At 40.3% G+C, this 27003-nt stretch overlaps 1 protein-coding gene across 3 annotated transcripts; it reads right to left on the reverse strand.

Moving 5' to 3' along the window:
* Positions 1-1280: 1280 nt before the first annotated feature.
* HMGN3 (high mobility group nucleosomal binding domain 3) lies at positions 1281-26827 on the reverse strand. Of its 3 annotated transcripts, none has more exons than XR_012628053.1 (7): positions 26623-26827; positions 12077-12127; positions 6127-6156; positions 5457-5504; positions 3082-3192; positions 2780-2965; positions 1281-2569 (listed from the first exon to the last, which is right to left on the reverse strand). XR_012628053.1 is itself a non-coding variant. In XM_074861913.1 (7 exons), exons 1-7 carry the CDS (start codon positions 26635-26637, stop codon positions 2556-2558), a joined length of 372 nt encoding a protein of 123 aa, XP_074718014.1. In that variant the 5' UTR covers positions 26638-26820; the 3' UTR covers positions 2080-2555. The 3 variants fall into 3 exon arrangements, 1 of the variants encoding a protein (XP_074718014.1); XR_012628052.1 differs by having other exon boundaries at positions 2080-2569; positions 3082-3195; positions 26623-26821; XM_074861913.1 differs by having other exon boundaries at positions 2080-2569; positions 2866-2965; positions 3082-3195; positions 26623-26820.
* Between the last annotated feature and the right edge of the window lie 176 nt (positions 26828-27003).

Here is a 27003-nt window from a genome sequence, read left to right on the forward strand (position 1 = left end):
ATGTACCTTGAACTACTCATCTGTTACATCCCACAAAGGACAAAATACCACTGTCAGGGATCCCTCCAAACCTTGTGTTCAAGTGTGAAGCACCAGTCATTAAATACTGATGATGCAAGTTTTTTTGTGGCTGAGATGCAGCACCTGGCACTTTCAAGTGCTGCTTCAAAACTAAATTACTTACATACTTCCTGAAGATGCTCTGCAGATCACCAGTTGCCCATGAAGACTCTAGCTCTATATGTTTGAATGTGCGACCATTCTAATTTTTAAAAGTGTCTTCTAGAACCTAATACAATGCTTTGAAAATTTCTCTGAAAACTTGACACATAGGGGAAAAAGACAGGAAAGCATCACATTTAACAAAGCATTTTTGAAAAAACATAAACGTTATATGAAGCAGCAGGACAGTGTTTCATTAAACTGCACCCAAGCAGATTTTCTGTTGTTAAATGCTTCTAACAGAACTCTGTCACTGAGCTGAATCTCCTAATCTGGTCAAGCCGACAGAAGAATTTTATGCCACAATTACTACATTAGGATATTGTGAGATTAGTTTAAGGAACCAACTTCTGCCCACCTTCTAGGCATTCAGTAAAAGGAGGTCCCCTAAAATAAGCCTGTCCAGAGATGTGTCAGTGTCCTGTGATGCTCACACCTAAATTAAACCTAAGTTAAAAGGGTCATTTCAAGAACTCCAACTGTCTAGATAGGATTAGGCAACTAATCTCTCAGTTATCCACACAAAATGATGAGAGTATACAAAGCCCCTCCTCACAGGAACGATAAACCCATACATTGACAAATGCTTAGAGATAGCACTTTGATGATTCTGTGAAAAAGTTCAGATGATTAAACTTCCCATGACTGTAGTGTCTAAATCAAGACTTTCAACATCAGAAAGCAAATGAGAAGTACTGTGCTGGACTATCAAGTATGTATCACTGAATAACAATATAGACTTTCCTTCTCATAAGGCCACAGGTTTTGTTACAGTCATCTGCCTTCCATCACCAAAAGCAGAGAATTAGTTTAAATTTTCTTCCAAAACTAAGTTCATGATGCAGAGAACAGCCTCCTCTTATTGGCTGTAGCTGGCCTATCACAAGAGCACAAGTGGCATTTCTCTCAATGCAGGTCTTAACTACTATTCTAATTAGCATATAGGGTTTTGGTAATCAATCTTCAATTTTTAAGTATAGAGAGGCTTGGCTTCCGCTCTGTTTTAATTAAAAAAGGCAACTAGAGATTTATTCTCAAAGAATAAATAGAAAGCTAGGTCAGGCAACAGTCATATATTTATTGACTTAAACCAGAAAAAGGTATCCTCAGACATAATGGCCACCACTTGAGCAATACAAATCAATGCTACTGAAGAACAGGCAACATCTTTTCTCTCACCCCTCCCATCCCAGAAGTAACAACAGAAATACCAGGGCCCCTAGAGAAAAGAGAAGGAGAAAAATTATAAAAGGTGCTTAGAGTGAGCTGCAGAGTTGAAACATGGACACTAAAAAATCATTAGCTAATCTACCATATCAACACAATCACCTCAAAAATAACTTTCATTGTTCCATTTCTACCAGGCACCAAATATATAGCGCTGTTTAACAGCTATTTCAATGTTATTAGCAACTGTCCTCAGCTGAAGCAGAACAGCAATTACTATTTATATTAAATTTGAGGCTGCAGATAGAAAGGTTTCCACAGAGTACGATGCGAGTTAACGAGAGTGGGGGAGAAACAAAGCTACTTTTAAATTACTGTACGTCTCTTATCAATCAAGCAATTAATTCTGTATTGATAGCTCATTACAGACACAATATCCTCATAAGAGCATGGCAACTCTACTCACCCTGTGACAGTATATCTGAAGAATGTATCTATTAAGTCGCTTAAGTTGTGGGCCACTGAAAATCCCAGCCTGCTACTCCTGTGTGGGTATTTTTTAAGCAGACATCAGCAAAAAAGCAAACAGACTGCATGCACAACAATTGTTGCTAAATTGTCTTCCTTTTAACAGTTGAAAAATATGAGTAAGGCATTACTCAGATTTAAGAAAACATTAGGAGGCTGTAGTTTTGCAGGCAAGGAGACCTTTTATTTTAATCCATTAAAAGAACCCAAAATAGTCAGCAGGTGGCCACATCTATCCATGTTTCATTAAAATCACATAAACCCTAAGTACAAAAGCACCACTGATTATTGCTCTAGAAAAACTGCATGAAAAATTCAAATACGCACAGTAAAAACATCACCATATGCACAAGACTTAATTTCTTAAAGCAAGTGTATGGAATGCTGATCCAATTTTACACATACCTTGCAATATTAAGTTGATATATATATTACTTGGCAACAATGGGAATTTCTAAAAGCACTGTTATGAGAAGGGAAATGTTCATATACAGTTTAATATGTCAACTATCATAGTCCTAAAAAAATTAGCATTTACAAAATACTTGATAAAAATATCTTTTAAAAGTTGTCCAAGAGGTACATAAAATCAACCCAAAATTTTCATGGTATTTCATTCATTCTTGTCACCTACAGATTCAGTTTTCTGAGCCTGTGGAAAAGAAAGAAAGAAATTAATTACTATAGTAAATTGCCATTACATGCCTAGATACCCAAACTACTCTTGCTTCTTCATTTCTGATTTGCAACAGTTCAGTTTCAAACCTATGTCCATATTACATTTACACAAACAAAACAGGTACATTCACACACTCTGCTTAAATTATCAGTCCCAGCTTTTCAAAAGCAATACAAGCCTTACCTGTCAGCTTCCATTGTTCATACTGAAAAGCACCACACTACTATCTGTTTCTATTCACTGCACACATGCTGAATGCTCTACCGTACCCTTAACTTTCACTGTTTCAATCTGCCCTTTTACTGACAGTGTGCTGGGTGGGGCACCTCTGGATGTTGAAACACTAACAGTTGAGCGAGAGATGCGAATCTGCAATAACATTATGGGCAATAAAAAGAAACATTATGAACATGCTATCAATGTCTGAAAGGCTGAATAATTAAAAAACACTGATTCAATCAGCAGGAGGTATGTGTGGAAAGTACCTCTTCAGCTTTATTTTCACCATTTTCAGATGGTGTAGTACCTTCCTTTGCAGCTTCTTGCTTTTCATCCTTCTTCCCTTTAGCACCTTTGTTGGCCTTTGTTCCAGGTTCCTTCTGACGGAAGATTAAAAAATGGGCATAGACATTGTATGAGTAGCCAGCACCCTATGTTTTTATCAAAAAACCTTCATATGAACTAAAAAGCAAATCCTGGCAAGCTGCATGTGCTGGACTGAAACACAAAACCAACTAAAGACTACCTGGAAAAACATATATCCACAAAAGTTATATAGAGACTCTCAACATTTCTAGAAAATGCTGATATCTGCTTCTTTACTGCTTCTGCTAATTTACAGTGATACAAAAACCCCTCAGACTATTTTGGTAGAGCTGAGCTGTATTATACAGAGGTATATACAAGATAACTGTATGAACAAATCCAATTAAAGTATATTGAAAGCTTATTCAGCCAAGCACAAACAACACACTGTTTGTGTAACAGCACCACACTTTCAATTAACATGAAATATTAAATTAGATTTAAAAAATTAAGCATTTTTGTTGGCTGTCCTTTTATTAGTTTGATAACATCTGTGATGTTCATTCCATGTCAATGGAAGAACCAACCAACACACTAGAGAGACAAACACTGATAAAATTCCATCTGCAGCAACACAAAGCAGAGAATTTATCAAAAGGAACTATTCTAATGGCTACAGTTTCATTTGGAGATTTGCTCTTAAACAATTCATGTTGAAGTCTACTTTTTTTTTTTTTAAATCTTTGCTTTATGTACACATTTATATTTGTGATCTAAGGTTAGTAGAGACATAGGATAAGGATTTTAAGTGCAATGGGATAAAAATTCACATGGTATTTAATTGTATATTTTACATTAGTATTTAAAGTAGTTCTGATAAATACTGTGGAGAACTTCCATGTGATCATTTGCACCAAATGATAGTAGCTGTGAACAAGTATATTGAGGTCAGTCTCCCTTCATTTACTACCTTTCCTCAGCAATCCCCACACAGGAGTGGGGCAGTGAGGAGGGAGTGCCAGTAATCCTAGTTCCAGGGCAGCCTGATTTACTCCCTTCACCTTCAATGTTACACAGTAGCTGTGGTGCTTACATCAGAAGCTTATTGGTGGTGTAAGTATAGTCCTAACTTTTCATCTACCAAAGAACATGCTAAGGACTTGACTTAGTAAACTAAATCCATAATTTGCAAGCTTTTAACACCAAAAATTATCTCAAATCTGTACCATTTTAGGAGACCAAGATTAATATACTCCTTTAATTGTGATCCAGTTAGAGCTTGGAAAAAAGCAGATTACTGTATTAAAATGTTACTTAGAATAATGTCATAAAGAATTCAAGTTGCCTGAAATGAGCTTCAAATGTCTCTCATGCAGCTTAGACTGACTCTGTAACACTGAGCTCATTTCCCAACATGTATGTGAAGCTACAGAAGCTACCGTATCTTTATTAATACCTTTTTAAAGAGGGGAGCAGGCTGGACTCAGCAAGACTTTATTGGTCATTTCATTTGATAAATCATAAAGCGTTCAAAGTCATAGAGTTTTACTTTCACACACAGACTTTGTATTCTCATACTTGCCCAACTGAGATAACCAATAAAAGGACTTGAAAAATGTTAAGTGTGAAGAATGCTAGACTCAGTTTCCAGCATGGTTTTTTTCCCGATAAAGCAATTGCTCTTATTTAACATTCCCCTTTGGCACAAATAAATCTACAGTTTCTGAAGTACATGATTTATATGCAGAAATCCTGAAAAGGTATTTCAGACACTAGTAAGATTTTAATTTGACTGTAACTGGCCTAGAAAACCCAAACCATTCAATTTACATACATCTAATTTCACCTTTAATTATAATTGTGCATTCTCAGCAACGGCCAGGCTTCAAGAACAGATAAGAGTTTCTCTCTGTGAAATGAAGTACTGACCCTCTAGACAAGGAAACAGGATGGCACAGAGTAATCTCAAATCGTATTGCAGAAATTGCTAGGTCTCAGTTAGAGCTTACTCAACCAAACCTGTACATTTCAAGAAAGGTATAGGAAAGGTAAAGGTTCTTCTCAAACTAAGAATTCACTACAAACTAACATGGTCTGCATATCAAACAGGCAAGACATTTTGTTTGGGCCAGTAATGAGGCCAGGAAGGGGTGGAACAGAAAGAATGATCTAATTTGGTTTTTTTCCGGGGGTGGGGGGGCAGGGAGCTGTGGGGAGGGCAGGGGAGCCAATGCCTCACAAAACCACTGTGAACTGAACTGTTTGCAATGCAAAGGAGTAGTATAGTTGCTTACTATAGGCTACAACAATGGTAACTAAGAAGAAGGGTATTTACCTTCGTGGTTTTCCTTGGTTTGGGTTCAGGTTTTGGTGGAGCCGGTTTCTATAAAACATTTTTAGTTGCACAATGTGTTAGACATATTACCAGAAGCCAGTCAGACACCTCTACACCCCAGCTTCCCCCCAACTTCCCTTACTTCCTGCTCATTAGTATGCATCTAGAAAAAAACCTGAAAAACCTTAATGTACAAATTCACCTCATCACTGTACACACCCATTTTCATTAGCTCACTCATCTAGCAGTCAAAGCAATTTGGACATCATTCTAAGAGTAAACATGGAGATTAACTATTTAAAAAGTCAGATACGTTCTAACTGTGAGAGGAACTAAAACCAAATATTAGTAGTGGCATCAAATGAAGTCCTTGAAGGACAGCTCTTTCTCCTTCCCAGAGAAGTAGTTGCATTCCCACAACTAAGATCAGCCTGCAAAACGATACAAAGTCAATACTCCACATAACAGCGTTGCACTGAGGGGGAGAAATACAATCTTTTGTCAGAACAACCTGAAACCAAGAAAACACAGATAACTTTAGGTCCAGAGTTCTTAAATATCCCTCAGCAAGAATAAAAATCGAATCAAGCATAATATAACAAACCTGTTTGGTCTGAGAAACCATATGTGCCTAGAAAAGTATATACCAAGAGGTGTTATACATACTTACAGCTGACAATCTTGCTGACCGTCTCGTGGGCTACAGAAAAAGGGAGAAAACATTTTTATAGACTTACAGCAAACAGTATCCAAAGCAACATAGTATCAGTCACTTCATGGCAACAGCATAAAATATGCCCCTACCAAAATACGTCTCTATTGCTGAACACAATTCACATCATCTTCACCTTGGAAGATCAAAATCTTAAAGGGACAAAGTGATGTGAAAACTAGTAATAAAAACTGTTCACTAATTAAACATTTATATCTCCATATAGTTAAATACTTCTTTCCCCCGCCCCCCTCATTTTATAAGTATTTCCAAGTCCCTTGCTGCTCGATGAAAGGTTCACAAATACAGCAAGCTTGAGTACCTGTGGACAGGACACTGAACCTTTCTCATAAATACTTAGAATGATGTTTCTATAATCTAGCAGATGCTACTTGTAATAGCGGGTAAAAATATCACCTGATTAACAGCAGAATGAAGTTAACATCCTTCCCTAGAGGATATGAGAGTGCTAAAACTTCAAAACATGAAACTAAGTCCTTCCACTTCCTCAGTTCCTTACACACTCAATCTGAGAGTCCAGGTGCACAAATACAGCTGCAAGACGAGAGGGAAAAATTATTTCTTCTATTTAAACAGAATTCTCAAAAGAACAGAAGTCAGATATTCTGCTTTCCTCCACCTTCCTCTATCGCTTCAACACATCTTCATTATTAAATTTTATTTCACTCTGCTCTTTGTAATAAATTTATTACTGAAGATGAGTTAAGTCCTAGAAATAGTTGTAAGCTCATTAGATTGTTCACACTATTTTTGTAGTCATTAAAACAGAGGAACCCATGATCCAGTTAAATGGCATTGTTATCAAACAGAGTTAAAGTTTGGCCTATTGTCATAAAACTGGAATCACACTTGTAGCCAAAATAAAGGGACAATTCAACTGCAACAAATAACCAGTGTAACACAGCTTAAAAAGTGAATCAAAAATATCATCTTAAGTACATTTTAACCACTTATGTTGAGCTGAAAAAACATGGCTCCACACATCTTGCTACAGGAAAAAGCTGTTGCTAATATCTGAAGAATGCAGTAATTTGTATTCATTGGAGCCATTTAAGTATTCTTAGTGGAAAGCAGTAGTGAACAGTTCAGATCTGCATCCAGCAAAATAAAAGCCTTGTCAAAAAACACCTAAAGATGTTTTCAGCTACCAAATATTTATGCATCATTAACAAACAAAAAAAGTAATTCTCTCTTTTCTTGGCAATTTAGAATATCAACTGCTTGTTAAGCAGCCTAGCAGTATTTTACAACAGGTTAAATAAAGCATTTCATTTGGTCAGATAATCAAGGAACTCCTAGCTCAAGGTATCTTCTTTTACACATCTGTTTTCTTAAATTGATGATTTCTATCCCTCAGCATTTGGGCACTGGAATGTTTTGTTAGCACCTACTTTTTAAAGGATAATATGTTGTTTTAGATAAATTATAATTTTCTCCCATATTCCCCGACAATTCCTGTTCCATGACTGATTTCATAGAAGGCTTGTATTACCATAAGAAAGTCAGCATAAACCCTCCATCCTTTAAAAATGCCTAACAGCAAAATAATTTTAATTCTCAGTCAGAGTTTGCATGCATTTTGTGTTATCTGATTATAAGGAGGGAACTTCAGTCAAGTCAGCAGAAGCCACATTTTACTGTGCTGTTGGAATCTTTGTCCCCCTCCAAACAGCCGTACTAAATCAGAAACTAGCAGCTTGCCCAATAGTCTGTTTGACACTTGCCCACTAGCAAACATCTACAGAAGGAGTCTATGAAACGGAGCTGACACAGAACAACACTTTGCATTTTCCTACTGCACCAGCTTCTGGCAATCTAAAGTTGCGAACTTTCCAGCTTGGATATTATATCCACATCATGTGTTTAATAGTCCCCGAGGGTCATTTTCTCCGTAAGTTTGTCTAATAACCTAGTGAACCCATTTACACTTTCAGTTTCCATAACATCCTGTGGCAATGAGTTCCATAATAGGATTATGCACTGTGTGGAAAAGAAAAAGCAAAACCTTCCCTCTCTGCTGTCTTTCCTTTAAACTTCTTGCCTCTCACTTTCACTAGATTCCTCTTGGTTTTGGGTTTCACAAGAAATAATTCCTGAACTGTCTTTCTCTGTTTTACCAATGATTTTATCACCCCTATTCTGGACTTTTTATATCCTAGAATCTCTGGGTTGTTTGGGTTTTTGTTTGGTTTTTTTTGGCTTGTTTCTTGGGTTGTTTGGGTTTTTTTTTAAAAGCTGCTCTGCATCTTGTTTGTCCCACTACACTTGGTATCCTTTTAATTCTATCATGGCCTTTTTAAGAAAGAGTCAGGAGAACTTCACTTAGTAATCCCACATCTGGTAGCACAGCAAATTAATCTTGTGATACACTGATGTTTCTCACTCTGTCCTCTAGCTTTTTTTCCTATATTCTAGTTACCTTTTGCTCAGAAGAACTGACATTTTCTAGTAACTATTCACTGTGATTTCACAATCTCTCCCTCTGATTAACAGCTGATTTGGTGACCATCATTGTGTCATCCCCTCCCTCCATGTATTTAATTTGCATTTCTCCATAAGGAATTTCTACTGATATTTTATCACCTAGTTATCAGTGATGAAACAGCTGTCTCAGTCTCTCTCACTTCTGACTACCCTGATAATTTTTTGCAAACTTTGTAATTCCTCTAGTACCTCCTCCTCCTAGATCATCAATGAATATATTCAGCAGCACAGGCCCAAACACAAAACGTTCCAATACTCTACTGATAAATCTCCGCTATTATGAAAATTAACTACTACTTCCCCGCTCTCTTCTGATATGTTACCAGTTCTTAGGAAGATGCTCCCTTTAATCAATGCTAGCTTAGTTTCTCTAAGAACCTGCTTGGGGAGCCTTATCAAAAACTGTTCTTTGTAAACTATATCAATTGGCATGCTATCATCCTTATATCTGTTGACTTCTGTGAAGAACTTGACTGCCTGAAGTATGACTTCTCCGTAAAACCCATGTCGACTCTCCCATTCTACAGTTGTCCACACATACTTTTTTTTAAAAAAAAAAAAAAAAAACAACCCTACTTTTGCAAGTTAGACTCACAGGCTTTATTTTCCAGAATCCTTTATGTAAAGTCCTGGGAGCATTTCATCACCTTCAGTTACTCTGGTACCCAGGGCAATGCAAGCAGTAACTTACATACTGCACTTGACAGTTTCGCAATTGTTGGTGAATACTGTCTATTTCTTGCTCATGCTTAATTGAAGAATGTCCTCCAGACTGTACACCCATGAGAAAAGGCTCCACTGTGAGAACCTCCCTAAGAATTCTCCATAGCAGGAGTTTCATTACTGTTTTTCAGCTTCAAATCTGCCATCCTGAAGGGTTTGATGCTTTCCTCATTATTTTCCATCAATACAAAAAAAAAACCTTTCAAAAAGAATAATTTTCCCTTATTTTGCTATTAAGCCATTCTGGATTGGGGGGGTGGGGGCGTGGAGCAGGGGCTTTTGAAAAATAATATGTATTTCTACAAGCCTCTAGCGTGGCATACCACAAAGCCTCTCTGCCACCTGAAACCATTAAACTTTTTAGCTATTCCTTTTAATAGGCTCTCATTTTTAATAAAATTCCCCTTCTTGATATCAAGTCTTACCATAGCAGAGTTTATTTGCAATTACATTCCTGCAAGGATGATGAACCTGAATATATTATGGTCTTAATTACAGAATAGTTCTCTGACAACTGTCTTTTTAACTAGCTCCTACATACTACTGAGGACCAAATAAAGACCTGATTACCTTTTTTTTTTTTGGTCCTTTGATTTGTTCCTCTAGGAAGCAAGTGTTTATAGTTTTAACTTTTTCATCTTTGTAATGCCATCCCATGCCTTTTACCAAATCTCTGAAGGGTAACTTAAATCTCCATCAACACTGTTTCTGTCCTCAGAGCCTCTCTGATCTCCCTTAACATCCCACTGCCACTTTTATTATTGTGGTCAGATGATATCTGGCACAATTTCTACACTATATTCCCATTTACACATGGCTTAGCAATTCATAAAGTATTCTGCTGTACTTATTGATGCAATTTACCTAGAGAAATATTAAAGACACATAACAGAAAGCCATCCTACCACTAATGCAACTTAGCTCTCAGTTCTGTATTTATGCCTTGGTGTCAGTGTCCCAAAAAGTTTCCAAGTTACCCATTATATCAATGTCCTCATTTAAAGCCAGATAGTCCAAGTTGCCCAGATTTAGATTTGCTGCTTTTGTATTTTAGCTTGACTGCCTGTCTTCATAGGCGTGAATTAAACAGGGTTTTATTTCTCAGGACTGCTCTTTACCTTTTCAGATGCAAACTTTTATGGCTTCTGTGCTAGCCCCTGCTCTCTGCCCCGACAGGGAGCTCTGACTTCGCTCTATGTGCTTTCAAGAACTTGCCAGTCTCCCCTCAGATGTTTAGTTTAAAATAATTCAGAAGATCTCCTCAGCACCATCCACATAGGTCTGTTTTGGTTCAGACTGAAGCAACCCTTCCTACATAAATTCTATCTATTCCAAGAGCTCCCACAGTTTCTAATCTAATCCTACATCTATTTTCCTCATTCACACACTAGGAGCTACAGGGGTATCTACTGAGATTATCTTAATTTGTTGTTGTTGGTTTGGTTTTTTTTTCCTGTAGCATCAACAGCCACTATTATCTCACCTTGACTGAAGACTACTCTAAGAGCTCTCATATTTCAGAGTCAGCAGGCTCTCTCCAGAGAGCCTGTGCATTTCTGTAAGTTTCTTGGCCTTTCCTCTTTATTCTAGCAATCAGGTCTCAAATTTCTAAGGGAAGGAACTTTCACTTTTCTGGCTCTTGAAGAAATAATATTTAAACTTGGACAGAAAAAAATAGTCAGAGCAAAGGAGATTGTATTTTTACTATGATTTACTCAGCCTTTTAATACTTTATGACAAAGAAACTAATTTGTTTTCTAGGAAATTCCGTAGGAAGATACTGAGGTATCAAAATCTGTTCCTCTCAGATCTCCTTTTTACTCTACCTGTTTCTTTCAGGAGCTTACTGTAAACATTACTACTGTTTCAAATATTTTGACATTTCCACTGTACCATCTTTTTCTGCCAGACAGAGCAACAACCAACTTCTTAATTCAGAAAGTGTAAAACTTCATTAGACTATTTCTCCTGTTCAAATACACTTCAAGATTTACAAGAGGAACTAATTGTTAATTCACTTGAATATTCACCTATTCTTTTCAAGGTCTGCCACAAAAGATGACAACCTAAGAGAATTAATCCTCATAATTCTCTGCTTGTTTTTTTAAAAATCACATTAAGGGCCGTGAACAAACAAACTAGCAAACTTTACTGTAGAGGTCAAGTTATCACTAGCTGCCTCCTCACCTTCTCTGACAGAAGTTACTGTGCCCTTAAAAGAAATTCAGACAAAGAAAACACACAGATGTGTCAGCTGCTCCAGTTTAGAGCCTAGTATCTTAATTCAAGACACCCTTCCACCAGTCACTTAAGCTAAGAATAGTTTTGAATTAGTCTGGCTGAGGTGTGCCCATCAACCCTCTTCTGCCAACCCACTAGAGACAGAGCAACAGTTCCAGGCAGTAACATCCGACAGTGTTGCCACAAGATCCACCAGAGCTTGTCTATCAAAACCCTAAAGTGTGTCTGAAATTCATTTTATGTACTAATAAGTTGTATGAATTCTCAGTACACCAACAAAACAAATTATGCCACATAAGCTACAAATGTGGTTTACTGTCATTATTCCCACTGAAAACACTTCACTAAAAGTGCCAGAGTCTTCTGATATGCAAGACTACAGATCTCCAGTTAAATAATTACATGCCAAAATAAATTAAAAAAAAAGAAATATACTTGCCTCTTGTTTAGTTACTTTTGCTGCATCCTTGCCTTCAGCACCCTCTGGAGACTGAAAGAAAATATTAAGTCAGTGTTTTCACTACAGACTTAAAAGCATCCAGGCAACAGCAAAAAAAAGATTATGGTGAAGATTCTTCTTTCTATACATTGCAGCAACTTAAAGAAGTCTGGCAAATTTACGTTAGTATTTTCAAGCAGCATTGTACCAAAGCCATTCTAGATTTTCCAAGCAAGAACACAAACAAGGACTGATTATCACCAGGTACATACATATCATATCACACAGCATCCTGCAGTAGTCCCTCTAGCCAATTAACTAAAGCATCCGCAGGCTCCAGTGGGAGCTCCATCTAATCAGCAGTTGGTGGCACAACAGTATGAACTGGAAATCTGAGGTTTGCTCTAGTAGGGCTTTTGAAATCCCCGAGAAATTTAACACGCTTCTTCCCAAATGTGAACTTAACTAGTAATAAATTGTGATGAGACGAACCAAAAAAGCACAGCATTACTGAAATGAGTGATTTCTTTACCTGATTTACTCCTTTCGTGCCTCAGGTTCACTCAACTGGAAGCTTTAACAGCATCTACCATCTCATCTCCTCCATCAGAACAGCAAAAACCAGTAAAACACCGAGACATTGACAGGAAAGCTAGGGACAAACATGTTTCTTCACGAGAACAAAGTATCAACTTGACCATTCTAACTCTGGTCTTCCAGAGGTACTAGAGAAACGTTAGTTAGGGAGGGGGGGGAAATAAATAAAATCAAGCTTTTATCTTCTGTTTACAACTCAAGATGTATTACTTCACATTTTTAAAACGACTGGGTTTCCACCTAGGAGCAAGCGATTCATGGAAAAACAGCAAGCAGCAGCAGTTAGAGGAGTGATACAAGCATGGCATGTGTTTCAAAAAGGCATTTAACAGGCAGCAAAGAAGGCAATTTAGTTGCTGTTTTGTTTTTCAATCAGTAAAGTAGCAAGCTAGTTTTCTTTTCCCTTGTCTTTCCATTTCAATCCTAACCCAAACCTTCCGCCAGATTTTGACACAGAATGTCTTGGAGTTATACAGTTACAGTTCGGAGCAGAGAAAAAGACCAGCTAGTTTGCAGCAGTTGACCGCTGCCTTCTCCTGGCACTGGGCTCTAACATACTTACAGAAAGACACCCCCCACCAGAGAATAAAACGTGGCTTTGTTACTGTGCACTCTCCTGACAGAAAAGAAGCATGCCACAAAAGCAGATGGCTTAAAAAAAGCCGAGGACTGATCATCTAAGCAGCTAGAAAACAGCAGGAAGTTAAGCAGCACTGCGCAGCGTAGAGCAACTCAGAATAGCAACAGTCAGGCATCCAAAATGGAGCCTGACTGTTCCCTACGCTGCTGCAGCCTCACCAGCCACCTGCAGGATTGTTTCAGGTTTACATTCTTAAAAGCCTTTCAGTCTGGTTACTAAAGAGTTGCCACAGCTTGATGGCGTGATGCTGGGAGCATCAAAAGCCATAAGGAAAACAAACCCAAGTAGTTCCATGATCACTGTCAGTAACAAAGTCTTGTTTCCTACAACCTCCCTCTTCAGCTCACGATACGGTCCAAGCTCTGGGTATAGCTTTTCTGTAGTCCATGAATTCATAACATCTGTTTCTCCTGTATGAATTTTCTCAAGTCTATCGAACTTGCCCTACACCCTTTTCCTGGAAGGAAACTCAAATAGCATCCTTCCTGTCCTGGGCACCTATTTATATAGAAGTTCCCTCAGATTTTATAATCTTTTTCCTCATAGTGGCCAAGAGGCTCAAGATTTACAGGGGTAGGGACAGAAAGACAGCATGATGCATTTCCTTCAGAAGTCAGGCTAAAAAACTCACCATAAACTAAACAAAACTGACTGATGCTTCACAATTGGGCTGTTACACCCTACTTCACTTTTAGGAACCACAAAGCTTTGAAACAGGGCTACATCATCACAAGATGGCACTGCCACATGCCAACAGCCTTGCAGTAATTGCCCAGGAGCAAACTCCCACCCTGCAATACTGCACAGTTAACTTACCCCATTCTCTTTAGCACTAATAAAAGACAAGTCTCCTTCATTTCTGATAGACAGGGCAGCATGACTTTAGATGCCAATATTATTGCTTGACAACAGATGTTAAAAACTGCTCATGAGGGGGGAAAAAATTACATTAAAATACTCTTAATGCAACCTCTGTATACTACTACGATATATTACACAACACACTTAAGATAGCTAATTAGCCCAGCATTCCCTCTGAAGTTAGAAAATCCAACAGCAATTCGGAAGGCCATATAACCTTCTCCATGGATGGACATGCACAGTAATAGTCTCAGAGGTGTGAATAAGCAGCAAGGGGTTCTGACACACCCTCATTTCTGTTTCAGACCTGCTCTCTCCTCTCTGCAATCACTACCAGTCCAGGTATTCGGAGCCTTCACTCACCCTCCCAGGGCCTTGGCTCCCCAGTATGCTGGCAGAGCTGCGTGGGAAGCCATGTCATGAGTAAGGTAGTTGATCCAGCTGAAAAATAGCCTGTTGCTTAAAAAAAATTTATAAATATATATACAAATTATAAATATATAGTCTTCCCCGTTCCATCATAATCATTTTACTGCACAGCTGCACAAACAATTGAGACTGTACAACAGCAGTTGCAAGCAGCCTGGGACTCTAAGCTGGCAGTCACACCAGAAAAAAAAAAAAAAAAGTATGTCAGATATGGCTACAGTATATTTGTTAAGAGGAACAGAAATGTATTCTCCCCTCTGTGAATCCTGCTTAGACATTCCAGTGAGTCCCAGCTGATGTAGATCTTCATGCTAGTTTTTGCAGTACTTTCTCCTCTCCCTAAGGAACAGAGAGATTTGTACATGAATGGATTTGAGCCAAGCACAGTTCCCAAAAAACTTGGCATGCCACACTCAGTGACTGACTGCGCTAGTATCTGGAAGTCACAGGACTTTTATGTAGGTACCACCAAAACCTTAAAGTCCTTGTCCCTAACTCTTCCACAAGAACCCTTTCCCCATCTTTTGTCCCGGTGATAAACTACTGAAGGACCTCTGGTTTCAAAGGAACCAAACATACTAAGTAACCCGTCCTCTTGGCACGTTTGTCCACATGATGTAATGCTACGACTCACCATATTTCACATGACACCCCAGCCACATTAAAATGCATCCTGGACACTGTGCCTTACATCGTAAACTAGTCAGGATTGGTACTGTCCACACTGCAAGTTTTGTGCAGCAAAATCAAACACCAACGCAAGCACTGAATCACTTGACAAGGGCAGTACTCTAACCTCAGTAATTCTTCAGCTGTGCTCCATCATATGCCTGTACAGTACTCATAAAGTAGTCCGTATAGACCTGCTGTGCCTGATACTGTACGGATGACTACAAGAGACAAGACAGGTAAAATAAAAAAGCAAGTAAAGACACAAATAATAGTGATTTATTTTTTTTCCCCAATCATAGAGGTACACAGAAGGAAAGATGACTGGCTAACTCTAAATATGCTTTTGACATTTAAACTAATAGCAAGTTCTAGGTTCAGGTAACCACACACTGTGTCATACCTCAATTAGTACTATATATTGGCAATAAGATTGTAAATTAAGCTGTAGCTAAGCTTGTAAGATCTGTCAGAGCTGCATAACTTTTATACCACAAGATTAAGCTGGAAGGTTACATGCAAGATTCCCTGTGTCTATCGGCAATGAGCTTTTTTTTAACTTGCTTCTCCCCGCCCCTTTTTAAGTACAACCTAGAAAATTATTTTGAGAGGATTGGAAAAAACAAAGGAATATTAATAGATGATAGTGAACATTTAAAAAATAAAATCAAAGGAATATTAAAATTGAGCTTGTTTGCGTACACAGTCCTTGCATTTCACCAGCTGTGAAGTACACGTAAGAACCAGTGTTTCCACACACCAGGACAATACTGCGGTATCTGCAATGCCAACACCATTACAGAACTGTTAAGTTGAAACAAGAAAACTAGATAACTGTTTTAAGGAAACATTTGATAGAACAGACAGGCAAATTTCCTTTTCTAATTGTTCTTAAGGCTGGGTTACCTGGTAGACATGCACCACAAAAGAAACAAAAAGCTTCCATTTTTCTAATCAAAACCCTGCAATATAAGCAGGATATAATGAGGGTACAATAACACAAAGTAGTGAAGTTATTGATGTCTGAGTGATTCAGAGGTACATGTTTGAACCTGCAGTGACCAGCTTCTGGATAAATATTTTGTTTGTACTGAAATGAATGAACTGCACTATTATAAAGGAGTACATAAAAAAGCATGAAGAATGAGAATACAAGTATGTGAGAAGTAACAGTCAGTACAGAAGGTTGCTTATAAAATGAAACAGATCATTCGGTCTCTGAAGGATCTTATTACTAGCTGAAACTCAACACCTTGGCTCTGATGGGACAGAAATTAGTCCTTTCATGCCCACATGAAAAAAAAAGAAAAAGCAGATGCCAATTTCATTCTAACAGTCACGTTAAGAAGTTAGAAAAGCAGAAAGCTTTAACTGTCCTAGCACTTGAGCATTCTCTGTAGCGTTTCCTCCTTTCTTTGCAAGCTGTTTTGTTAGGCCGCATATTGATATGCTGCCTGCAATGGGACTTGCCTGTAGATACTTTCCTGGATCGCTGTACTAGCTACAATTTCCATGATGTAATGCTTTGGTCACTCTTCCAACTTTTCTCACCAACCAAAATACGTAAAAGCTTGCAACAAAACCACAGTGCAAGAAAAGAGGACGTATCAAGTCCTAAGACTTTTTCAGGGTTTACTGCATTATTTTCCTAAAATTTTTCCTCCCCTCATTTCCATTTGAGTAGAACTCTGCATTAGACTAAATTTAATTCAATGACTTGTTTCCTCATACATGCTAGATCTTCTGATTATTTGTCTCCAGAGCAGCTCTGAGTTTTGTGCCAGTTCATAAATGTAATTAAAATGCTATTTCTTGGTTTAGATTAATGAAGACTACATGTTGACTAATTTAACATCAACCAACTCCTGCAACACCCTTCTAACCATTGTTTCCTCATTTAGCTCCTCCAGCATCTTATCGCTAACCTTTGTTTACAGCTAGTTCTTTGATCTGTTTTCAGCAAATAGAACAGTGCTCACTGCCAAGCCAATGTGAATGCACTCTGCAAGTAAAACTAATTCTCTCTAATAAATGCTTTAAGAAATCGGGTATTCCTCCTACTACTTCTTCATTTCTTTTTTCTAACAAGAGCCTGATCCTGGATGGGAAAAAAAAAATACGCATGCCACTAGTTTAAAAAACATGTAATTCTGACAGAACCACAAGTGAAGTACAGAATAAATCTGGTTAGTGGCTGGATTTTTTAAATACTTATCCAAAATGACACCTGTCTTGCTCTCTTTCAAAAAATCCAAGGTGGTTTGGTTTATTTTGGTATGTACTGTATATGTACATATATTCTTCACTAAAAAAACACCAACAAAAAACCCCTGCTTAAATATTTATACTTTAAGTATACAATATTTTAGTATTTCCTGTTAAGATGTATTACAATGAAATATTATATAATATGTCATTTTTAAAATTTAAATCCCTCCATCTTACATCTATTGAGCAGAATATTTAATTTTCTAATTCTCTGGGAGAGAATATCAAGCAAATTTCTGAAAAGACAAATGTTACTTAAAAGTTTAAATATAAAGACCATTGATATCCCCTGGTATTAATACGCAATTAGGGGAAAAAAAACCCAGGGAAAACATTTCCTGATCAAAATCTCCATTCTTGCTTAGAGATTCAAGTCAAACAAAATGACTGGTTAACATGCATTGCATTTTCAAATAATATATAAGAAAGTAAGAATACAAACACCTTGGTTATAAACAGAATCAGTAGATTCAGAAAATGCATTTTAATAAATTCTTTAATTCTTAACAGGTAACTTCTGTGAGCTTTATGCTCTTCCAGACAAGACAGAAGAGACAAGAAACCAAGTTAGGCTTGGAGTATTTCTAGATACCCAAAACTAGACAGTATAAATGCTTTTCCAAGAGAGGAAATTTCTTCATTGTAGATTGAGATTTTCCTGTTTCCACTGAAAAGAGGTCAAAGACTGACCAATAATTTAAAATGCATTTATATTTGATGGGACATTGTAGGTGTCTCACAACTGGCTTGGCTTTGATTCTTCCTTCCAAGTCTGTCTTCCCTGTAGTCATTTTTTTGAATATGACATCTTCTACCTACAGGAGAGTGAAGAAGTAAGAGCAGCTTCTAGAGGCTCAGATTTGAAAAAAAAGCAGCATTGTAATTTAAAATTAGACAGACAGTTCCTTTTTCAGACAGTGAAGTAATCAGCTGCATTTTGAAAAATACAGCTCAGCTATGGGAGCAGTGAGCACAGTGCATTTGAAATTGTTCAGTTTCCCCTGAACACCAAGCATGAGAATTCAGCTAGGTAAGTAAATTCTTGTCTCAGTATTTGCTTATCCATTTTTACTGCCACCATAAAATAAAAAGGCAGATTCAAAGAATATGATGGATGAAATCCAGTCCCTAATAATATTATTTCTCTGACCTTTCAAAGCTGATGCCAGTTCTGCAAGTGAGATGAAGCTGATCAACTCATACAAGTCTACATACAGAGGCAGTTTTTAAAACCTTGAAGATTAGGTTCCAAAATCTGTATCTAAAAAGAACTGATCAGATCTGCAAAGCAAAACTAGCAAAGTACTTCTGAAAAAAAAAAAACATTAAAAAAAATTATTTTATCTACTTAGAGATTGAATTTAGACAACTACTTTCAATAACAACAGATTCCTGAAAATAGCCACCTCTGACAAAGAAAAGTATTCTGAATGATTGGAAAAAGGTGTACAATTCCCCCTCTTCCAGATGACATAACTGTGATAAAACCCCAATAATCTACAAAAGAACATTTTTTCATGTTTCAGCTAAGCGGTGCTACAGAACGTCAAACCTCCAAGATGGTGATAGCAAGTCCACAAGTAAGAGGCAGGTACCAAAGGCACAACTGGTACAACTCCTTTGATACACCAACCTCTTACATCCTGGTAATAATTCCAGCTGGGGTTAACAGGAGTATTGCTCTACCACAACAGCCAGAATGGAGAACTTCAAAGACAGCCTAAATGCAGTTTCAAGAGAAGAAAAAAGTAAAATGTCTCCAAGAGGGTGAAGGTAGGATAAGGAAGAAACAATACAGCAGAGCTAAAGGATGTTTTCCTACTACAAGTAGAGCACCGACACCTCTCCTCAACTCTGCTTGGGAGGAACAAACACTGCAGAGGTAAAAATGTCGTTAGACGCTTGATGTCCACCCATGGAAGCGCTCGCTGCTACTACTAACTTGGGTAGCATTAGGACAATGGAGAAAGCTAGGTGGGAAGAGCAAACATACCCAAAGGTCCCAACAAAGACAGTGCTGATGGGAACATAGGCAATTTTTTTGTGCAGGCAGATCCCAACATTCTTAGGGAACACAGCATTTTATATTTGCAGCTTTGCGCTGTTACCAAGTACACCCACGCTTTACTATGGGAAGACAGGAGCTGTATCTCCAAGTTACAGGAGTAATTAACTGAAAACTGGTAATTTCCAAAGACAACAAGGGGGGAAAAAAACCCAAACCGAAACAAAAAACGAGCCCAATGCCGCCCCAACGGTGCGAGGACACAATTTGACCACTGAGTTGTTCTGTTTATTCTAATGAATTAAAGAATACTCCTGTGTGCACTCTAAATCAGGGACAATCAAAGAAAGGCTGGCTAAGACTGCTGTCTGATGAATGCCTGACTGCTGCTAAGAGTTCTGCCCTTCCCCATCTAATCATTCCTGCCAATAAGCCAGTTTAACTTTCTGTGCCCAAGGTATGGGAAACTAGACCAGCAGACAGGTCTGGCCAAAAACTACCTCAAACACATATGATATCCCACAGGTTAAATCAGAGTAAGGACAGGAATGAGTATCTGGAATTACTTCTTTTGGCCTGTATATGCCAACTTGAAAGATCTGTTGAACTACTGTCCAAACTGTGAAGTCCCACACTGCCAATTTTGCTGACAATAAAAGTGGTATAAGAGCATCTTACTTCTGCATGCAGCCAGCCTTACTTTCTTCTAACAGGTTACCACACATTCATTGTGCCACTGTACAGCATCTCTAAATTGCATCAGTAAAATGATCCAGGATAAAAAAAATTCAAAAGCACCTTCAAATCTGTTAAGTAAACAAGCATTAAGAGGATCATGGCCTAAAATATAAGTCCAGCACCTGAAAACACCTTTTTGGCTACTGGACCATGAGATAAATCACTGTGCTAGCTTAGTGCAGTTAAAGAACAGAAAATAGATGGTGGCGGTTATGATCCTACGATATGCTAATTTTCAAGAGAAACCTCTGCATCTAGTTTACTTACACTCTACACAAAAGACAGTATTACAATCATGTCAAGCAAAATTCAACTTCATACAATTTCTCTGAAACAACAATACACCTTGGGACATACGAGGCTTATGCACAGCTACTGCTTGGGTATAAAACAGCAGAGAAAGTGAAGTTCCTCAAGTAAGACAGAAGAAAAGCAGCCTTAACCTAAACCGCATATACCTCCTACATTCTATTTTCACACAGCACTTTTTTATTTTTTAAACTTAATAATACTGATAATCTAGAACACAAAATAATATTACCCCCATTAGAGTGTTGAACTACTGTATATAAAAAGATTACCTGCACCTGGTTACTTCTGAACTCTGAGATGATGACTTCAAAAATAGATTGTACTACTAGCTACATCTCATCAGATACCATGCTTTAATGTGCCCAAGGAGCATTAAGAATGATTTTTAACTGACAATTCAGTGAAAACCTAATAATTCTTAGGTTGCCCATTCATTAAGTCCAATTGTATTTCAGCGTGGTCCAAGAAGAAAACACATACACTGTCATCAATGGCTAATAAATGGGTCAGATTTTTACAGATTGTATAAAATGATGAGAAACATGTTAGACCTATAAATCCTTGGTCAATGAGCTTTTAATCTCCATAACTCTAAAAAACAGTCATAGCTAAAATAATATAATTAGCTTTTTCAAAGCTATTTTGAAGTGTATCTTTAATATTTAATGCGGACAAATATTTGTTGCATGTATTTAATAGCCCTGTAAACATCATTTTCTGCAACATGGCATAGCAGCATTGCTCGAGCATGTTTTTTCTTCAGTGCCACTCAACACTGCTAATCTGTATGATATCTAGGTGTACCATGCGCAGATAAAACTTTGTGATATCTTCTGCTTAATTTTTCTATGGAAGATGTAGATCCTTTGAGTCAGCCTGGTCAACAGATACTTGGGGTAGGACAGCTTTCAATTGCTTGAAATACATCAAGGTTTAAAATTCTCATTAGTTACAAATTCAGTACAAGTGGTACAGTTTCTAAAATTGGTAAGTGACAAAACATCCTCTTCCCTTGTATTAGAAGACTCCTGCAATCTTTTAAGAAGCTCTGGTACCTCTGCCTTGGTTGAATGTTAAGTGCATCTCTGCATAGCAATTGTTTTACCTGTCCCTGCAAAGGATGCTGAAGGCAGAAGCCCACCTGAAGACTCTGCTGGCACATTAGGTAGGAGTTTGTCAAAATCAGGGGTACCTCAGTGACAGAGATGCAAAGAAGGTCACCACCTCCTGGTGCCTAGCCTGTTTTCTAGTACTTCTGAATGGTCTAGGATTGATCTAATGGGGAAAGCGGAAAGAAACTGTCTTTTCAGAGCTTTGACTTCTGCTCTTAGTCCTCATGTAGCACAGGGAGAAAGGAGGAAGCAGTCAGCAAGAAACACAGGAGGAGTTTAAGCTACAGTCTGGAGAGAGAAGTGGGACAGGGTGGGAGTGGGAAGAGGGCAGCAGCCAAGACATCTGGATCTGGTACTGACCCCCTTTTCCCTTCTAAACTATAATCACCTCCAGAGCGTGAAATAAAATACAGAACCTCTCCCATTTCTACATCCCACTGCTAACAGAGTGTGCCCTGTTAGTTGAGTTCTAGGACAAATTGAAGACTGCCTCTGCTGCAGACCAAGACCTTCCAATGCCAGTGATGAAACAAGTTGTTGGGAAGGTGCAGGTCCCCAAAACATCATCGGAGCTTCTTTCCTGCCAAGTACTTGCAAAATGAAGATAACCATAGCCGAAAAAATATTATGTGACGTATAGCATGTTGAATTGACACGGACTGATATACAGCTGAAGTATCAAAACACGGAAAGGGACATGAAGTGGAGCTGAATAGCACTTGAGTGTACTTCATACTGCTGCATTATGAACACAAACTCACACGCTACTCTTTACACAAGATCTACATCTCGTTCCACAGACCGAAGAGCGACAGCGGGATCATTCAGAGCCACAGCAAATAGAGCCGTCACCTGCAGGACCCTCGGCTTCATTAGTTAATTGATGTTTGATCGCATTACAAGTTGCTCCAACAGAATTTTAGAAAACTGGTTACTATTGCAAGTTTCCCAGTTTCTATGTACACACCACAAAGCACGAAGACAAATTTAGAGAAGCAACAACCACAAATGCACCACTCAAGAGTGCAGGAAGTGCTTACTGGGGGAATAAAAAAAATCAGGACAGACATCTTAAACTGAGAATCCAAGATGAAGGGACCATTTCCAACAACTCAGCCATTTACTTCTGTGCCCCATTTCCCTATCAGTGGATGAGGAACATTTCTCTTTGAATATTCATGATACTTCAGAAATACAAACTCAAACATGCATAAGAATTTCACAAAAAGAACTGAGTTTAAGTCCAGACAAAAAAGAGTAAGTAGAATTTAACGACTCTAGGTTAGTACATGTAAGAACATGCATTTAACCCCAAGGATTAGAAAATACATTGATTAGACACCTGGTTGGCAAAACAACTAATAAGGTAACAGTCCCACAGAAAAACTATCATGTGATTGTGCAACTAAATACACTACAATAGGACAACCCCGGAACATGGCATCTTCTAACTTCCACTAAAGTGGCAGCATTCCAAGCAAAATATTCAGAGGGTTTGTTTTTCTGTAGTAAAGATAACCAACTAGTCTCTCTGACTTTAATGAAAGTGAATTTGCATAACAGAACAGGAACCTGCCACAGATGTTCTCTATTACATTTTTACAGCATCAATTGTACAGCAGAAACTAACATTCCTGACTACACAGCGGCAGCAAATAGCCTACTGAAATGGCTAATTAGACCACAATATTTTTTATTTGCTCTGCAACAAATGCAATATTCAAAGATCTTATATTAAAAAAAGAAAGACTAAAGAAGAAAAAGTTGCACTTAGTCCTCACATCTGATTCAACTCCCATGTGTTTTCAAAACAACACGTGAGGTGCAGGTCGTGTTGCACAGAGTCAGATTAAAGAATGAGTTAGGTCATTTGGGAGTACAACCCCAAGTAACTGACAGGCTTCCCATCCAACACTGGACAAGTCACCACTTGACCTATTAATATCTGTCAGAGGTGGTGCACATTCTACTTAAGGGGGCAAGTACCGTTCATCTTGATGATCACATTAAAGCTGATGTATGTTTGCTTATGCACACGGCTGTATGTGACCATACCATGATTCGCCTTGTCATCAGGTACAGAATGGTTCTTCATCCTTTTATGGCTAACATTGAGACATTTTTACTGGGGCTGTTTCAGGGTCAAGGAGTTTTCCAGTATGACCCAAGAGCTAATTCCAGCAAGACAAGCAACAAAACAAAACGCCACAATCCATTTCAAGGCATTCGTTGCTATCAATACCACAACAAGCATTCTGGTTTATCCCACACTGGCATGCCATTCTTCTTGTGAAAGGCGATGTTCACACCGCAACATGTTATTACAACAGACAAAGGGTGCAGAAATCTCACAGGAGTCCAGAGTTCAACCCCTTTCTGTTTTAGCACTGTATTTAACACCATCTCAACACACAGTAAGTTTTTCCTTTTCCCTGTGACCCTTAAGCAATGAGTAATGATATCCCAATACCTTAGGCCGCAGCCCTCTACAGAAGAGGAGACAGTGTGCGGTTTTTTGTTCATAATATTCATAATGAACATAAGGCCAGGAACTCAGCAACTGACTTCAGTTTACATAGAGATGAAAAAAATCAAAGATGAAAAGCAAGCAAAAAGTACCAGCCAGTTTAGATAAGTAAGGCAGGTACAGGTCAATTCATGCCCCTTCTGCGATATTGTTTATTTACTTACCCCCGTAACTGTGAAAATTTCTCATTTTGATTTGTGATGTTTATTTCCTTATGAAACTCTCAGTGTTAGCAGCATTTTTATAAGTTAGAAATTTTAATAGAAGAATTGACTATTAGCTGCACGTCATGGTTTTGTCTCCATGTGGAAGCTAACTGGTGTAATTATTCAGCTACTGCTGTATCACTAACTTCTCACTCTGTGGATGTTATTCTGGAATAAAATTGACAATTGTAAAATACTTAAGGTACTCCCACCTCTCTCAAAAAGCAAAGCCATTAATCATACACTTTTCCTTTGCTTCCCAAAACCCCTACTTCATATATACTCTTAAAATGTAAATGTTTGTATCCCATACAATGCTAAGTAAATTAAAATGCACCATTAAAAATGCATCTCTATTGCTCCGATCCCACGTCATGTTTTTATTACTTTTTTATAATCTTCTAGAAAGAAGACGCTCTCGTGGACTTACTACTCAAAGAGAGTTTCTCTTAATAAACACTTCACAAGAGACCACAAAAACCTACAAGAGTGACTTTACCCCTCTGAGGAGGGACAGCCTGAAACATCATCCGTAGTATAAGAACACAGTAGGGCAAAGGAAATGGGGTAGGAAGTTTGCAAGGTTTCAAAAGGTGCAGAGAGTCCTATGGGCACTGGCTAATTTTCAACTTTTTCCTGATGACAAGCAACAGCACTAAAAGAGCAGAAGCACGTGAGGCCTACGTGAGGGTGCAATGACAGAAGAGGAAAAGCTGCCCAACATTCACTAACTTCAAGCCCTGTTATCCAAATAAAGGCAATCAACCCCACGCTTGTGTCCATTTTCAGAACTGGAATGAATTAAATAAGTCGCTGGCATACTTAACAGTTTGACATTTTGATACGTCCCATAAGGAAAGGATAAGAACTGAACGCCAAGCTACCTAGAAGTCATCACCTACCTGTAACTTTATTAAAACAGATTTGAACCCCAGCCCGGATACGGTGTATTAGGAGGTCACGGGTGACACGTGGGAAATCCCCCAAAACACAAATTGCTTTGCCTTGGCTGACCTAGTTAAAATTAGAGGACTGCAGCTATTATTTTTCGTCATAGCGTGTAGACAGCGTCAAGGCTCCCGTTACACTCGGCCCGCGGCGGCAGAAGCCGGGCAGCCGGCTCCCGAGCAGGGTCTCCGGCAGGGCCTCCCTCGGCCGCCTCCCGCGCCGGGGAGGGTCCGGCCGCCCCTCCGCGGGCAGCCCGCCTTCCGCCAGCGCCGCCACCACGCCGCGCAGCGAGGGCTCCGGCTTCAAGCAGGGAACGGAGGCGTAGAAAACCCCCCACAACACCGAGCCCGGCCGCTGAACGGCCGCCTAAGTTTCTCTCCCTTCGGAAACACGGCGGCGGCTCCCTCCGGAGGAGGCTGCCCGCCCCGAGGTGCCCGGAGAGCGAAACAACGGACCGCGGCGGGGGCCGGCCCTGGCCCCCCGGCCCAGCAAGGGGGGGTGGGGGGCGGCGGGGGCCGCGAGGGCTCCCTCAGGAGGCGCCTCCCCGCCCCGGCGGCCGCCCCCCGCCCCCGGGGGCCCTGCCCGGATGGGCGCCGGAGTTGGTACATACGGGTCTACCGCGGGAGGCGAGGAGAAGGGTGTAGTTTGTTTTAAACATGGCTTGCCTCTCCCCTCCTCCTTCTACCTCGGAGCCATCACCCGGGCTCGGCGGGAGGCGGCGGCGGCAGGATCCGGCCGCCCCGGGTGGGGGCTGCCCCCTCCCCGCCGCTCCCCCCCACCTCCCCGCGGCGGCGGCGGCGCCGGAGTTTGCAAGCAGGAAACTCCTCCCGCCGGGGGCCAGGGGCGAAGCCGCAGCTGCTGCAGCGCTTCTCCCCGGCGGCAGAGAGGGAGAGGGAGAGGGAGAGGAGGAGGAGGAGGGCGGGGGGGGCCGGAGTTGTGATAGCGACTTCACCCCCCAGGGGCGGGGGCGACACCGCCCCGCGCGGCACCGGGAAAGTAAACAGGGAGCGGCGGGGAGGGGCGGAGGGGGCTTGCAACAGGCAGCCAAATACCCGGGCTCGGGAGCAATCCGCCAGCTCCGGAACGGAACGGAACAGAACGCCGGCGGGGGAGCGGCGGGCGCCCCCAGCCCCTACCGCGCGTTTCACCCGCCGGCCGGCGCTCGGCGGCGCCCCCCAGCCCTGCCCGGGGGAGGCGCGGAGGCAGGACCCGCCGCACGCCGGGGGTGCATTACCTTTCTCTTCGGCATAATGTCCCTGCTCCGGGCCGCGAAAGTGAAGCGACGAAAGAAGCTCCGGCAGAAGCGCGGATCCGCCCGGTGGTGGCGGCGGCGGCGACACCGGCGTCGCTGGTGCCCGCAGCTCTGCCCGCGCCCGGTGCCCGCCGCGCCGCCCCGCCGCCCCCGGCGCCCCGGCAGCCCCCACCGCCAGCGCCCGCCTCGCCGACGGGGCGGGCAGAGCGGGGCAGCCCCGGCTCCTGATTGGCTCCCCAACGGCGCCGCGCCCCCCTCTCCGGCGGGAGCGGGCTAATCAGGGGCAGCCCGCGCGGGTCAGAGGCCGGGCGAGGCGGGTGCGCGCGGGGCCGTTGGGGCCGACGGCGGCCCCGGGCCCTGCGG

The sequence above is a fragment of the Strix uralensis genome, chromosome 3 (assembly GCF_047716275.1).
Source record: "Strix uralensis isolate ZFMK-TIS-50842 chromosome 3, bStrUra1, whole genome shotgun sequence".
Lineage (NCBI taxonomy): Eukaryota > Metazoa > Chordata > Aves > Strigiformes > Strigidae > Strix > Strix uralensis.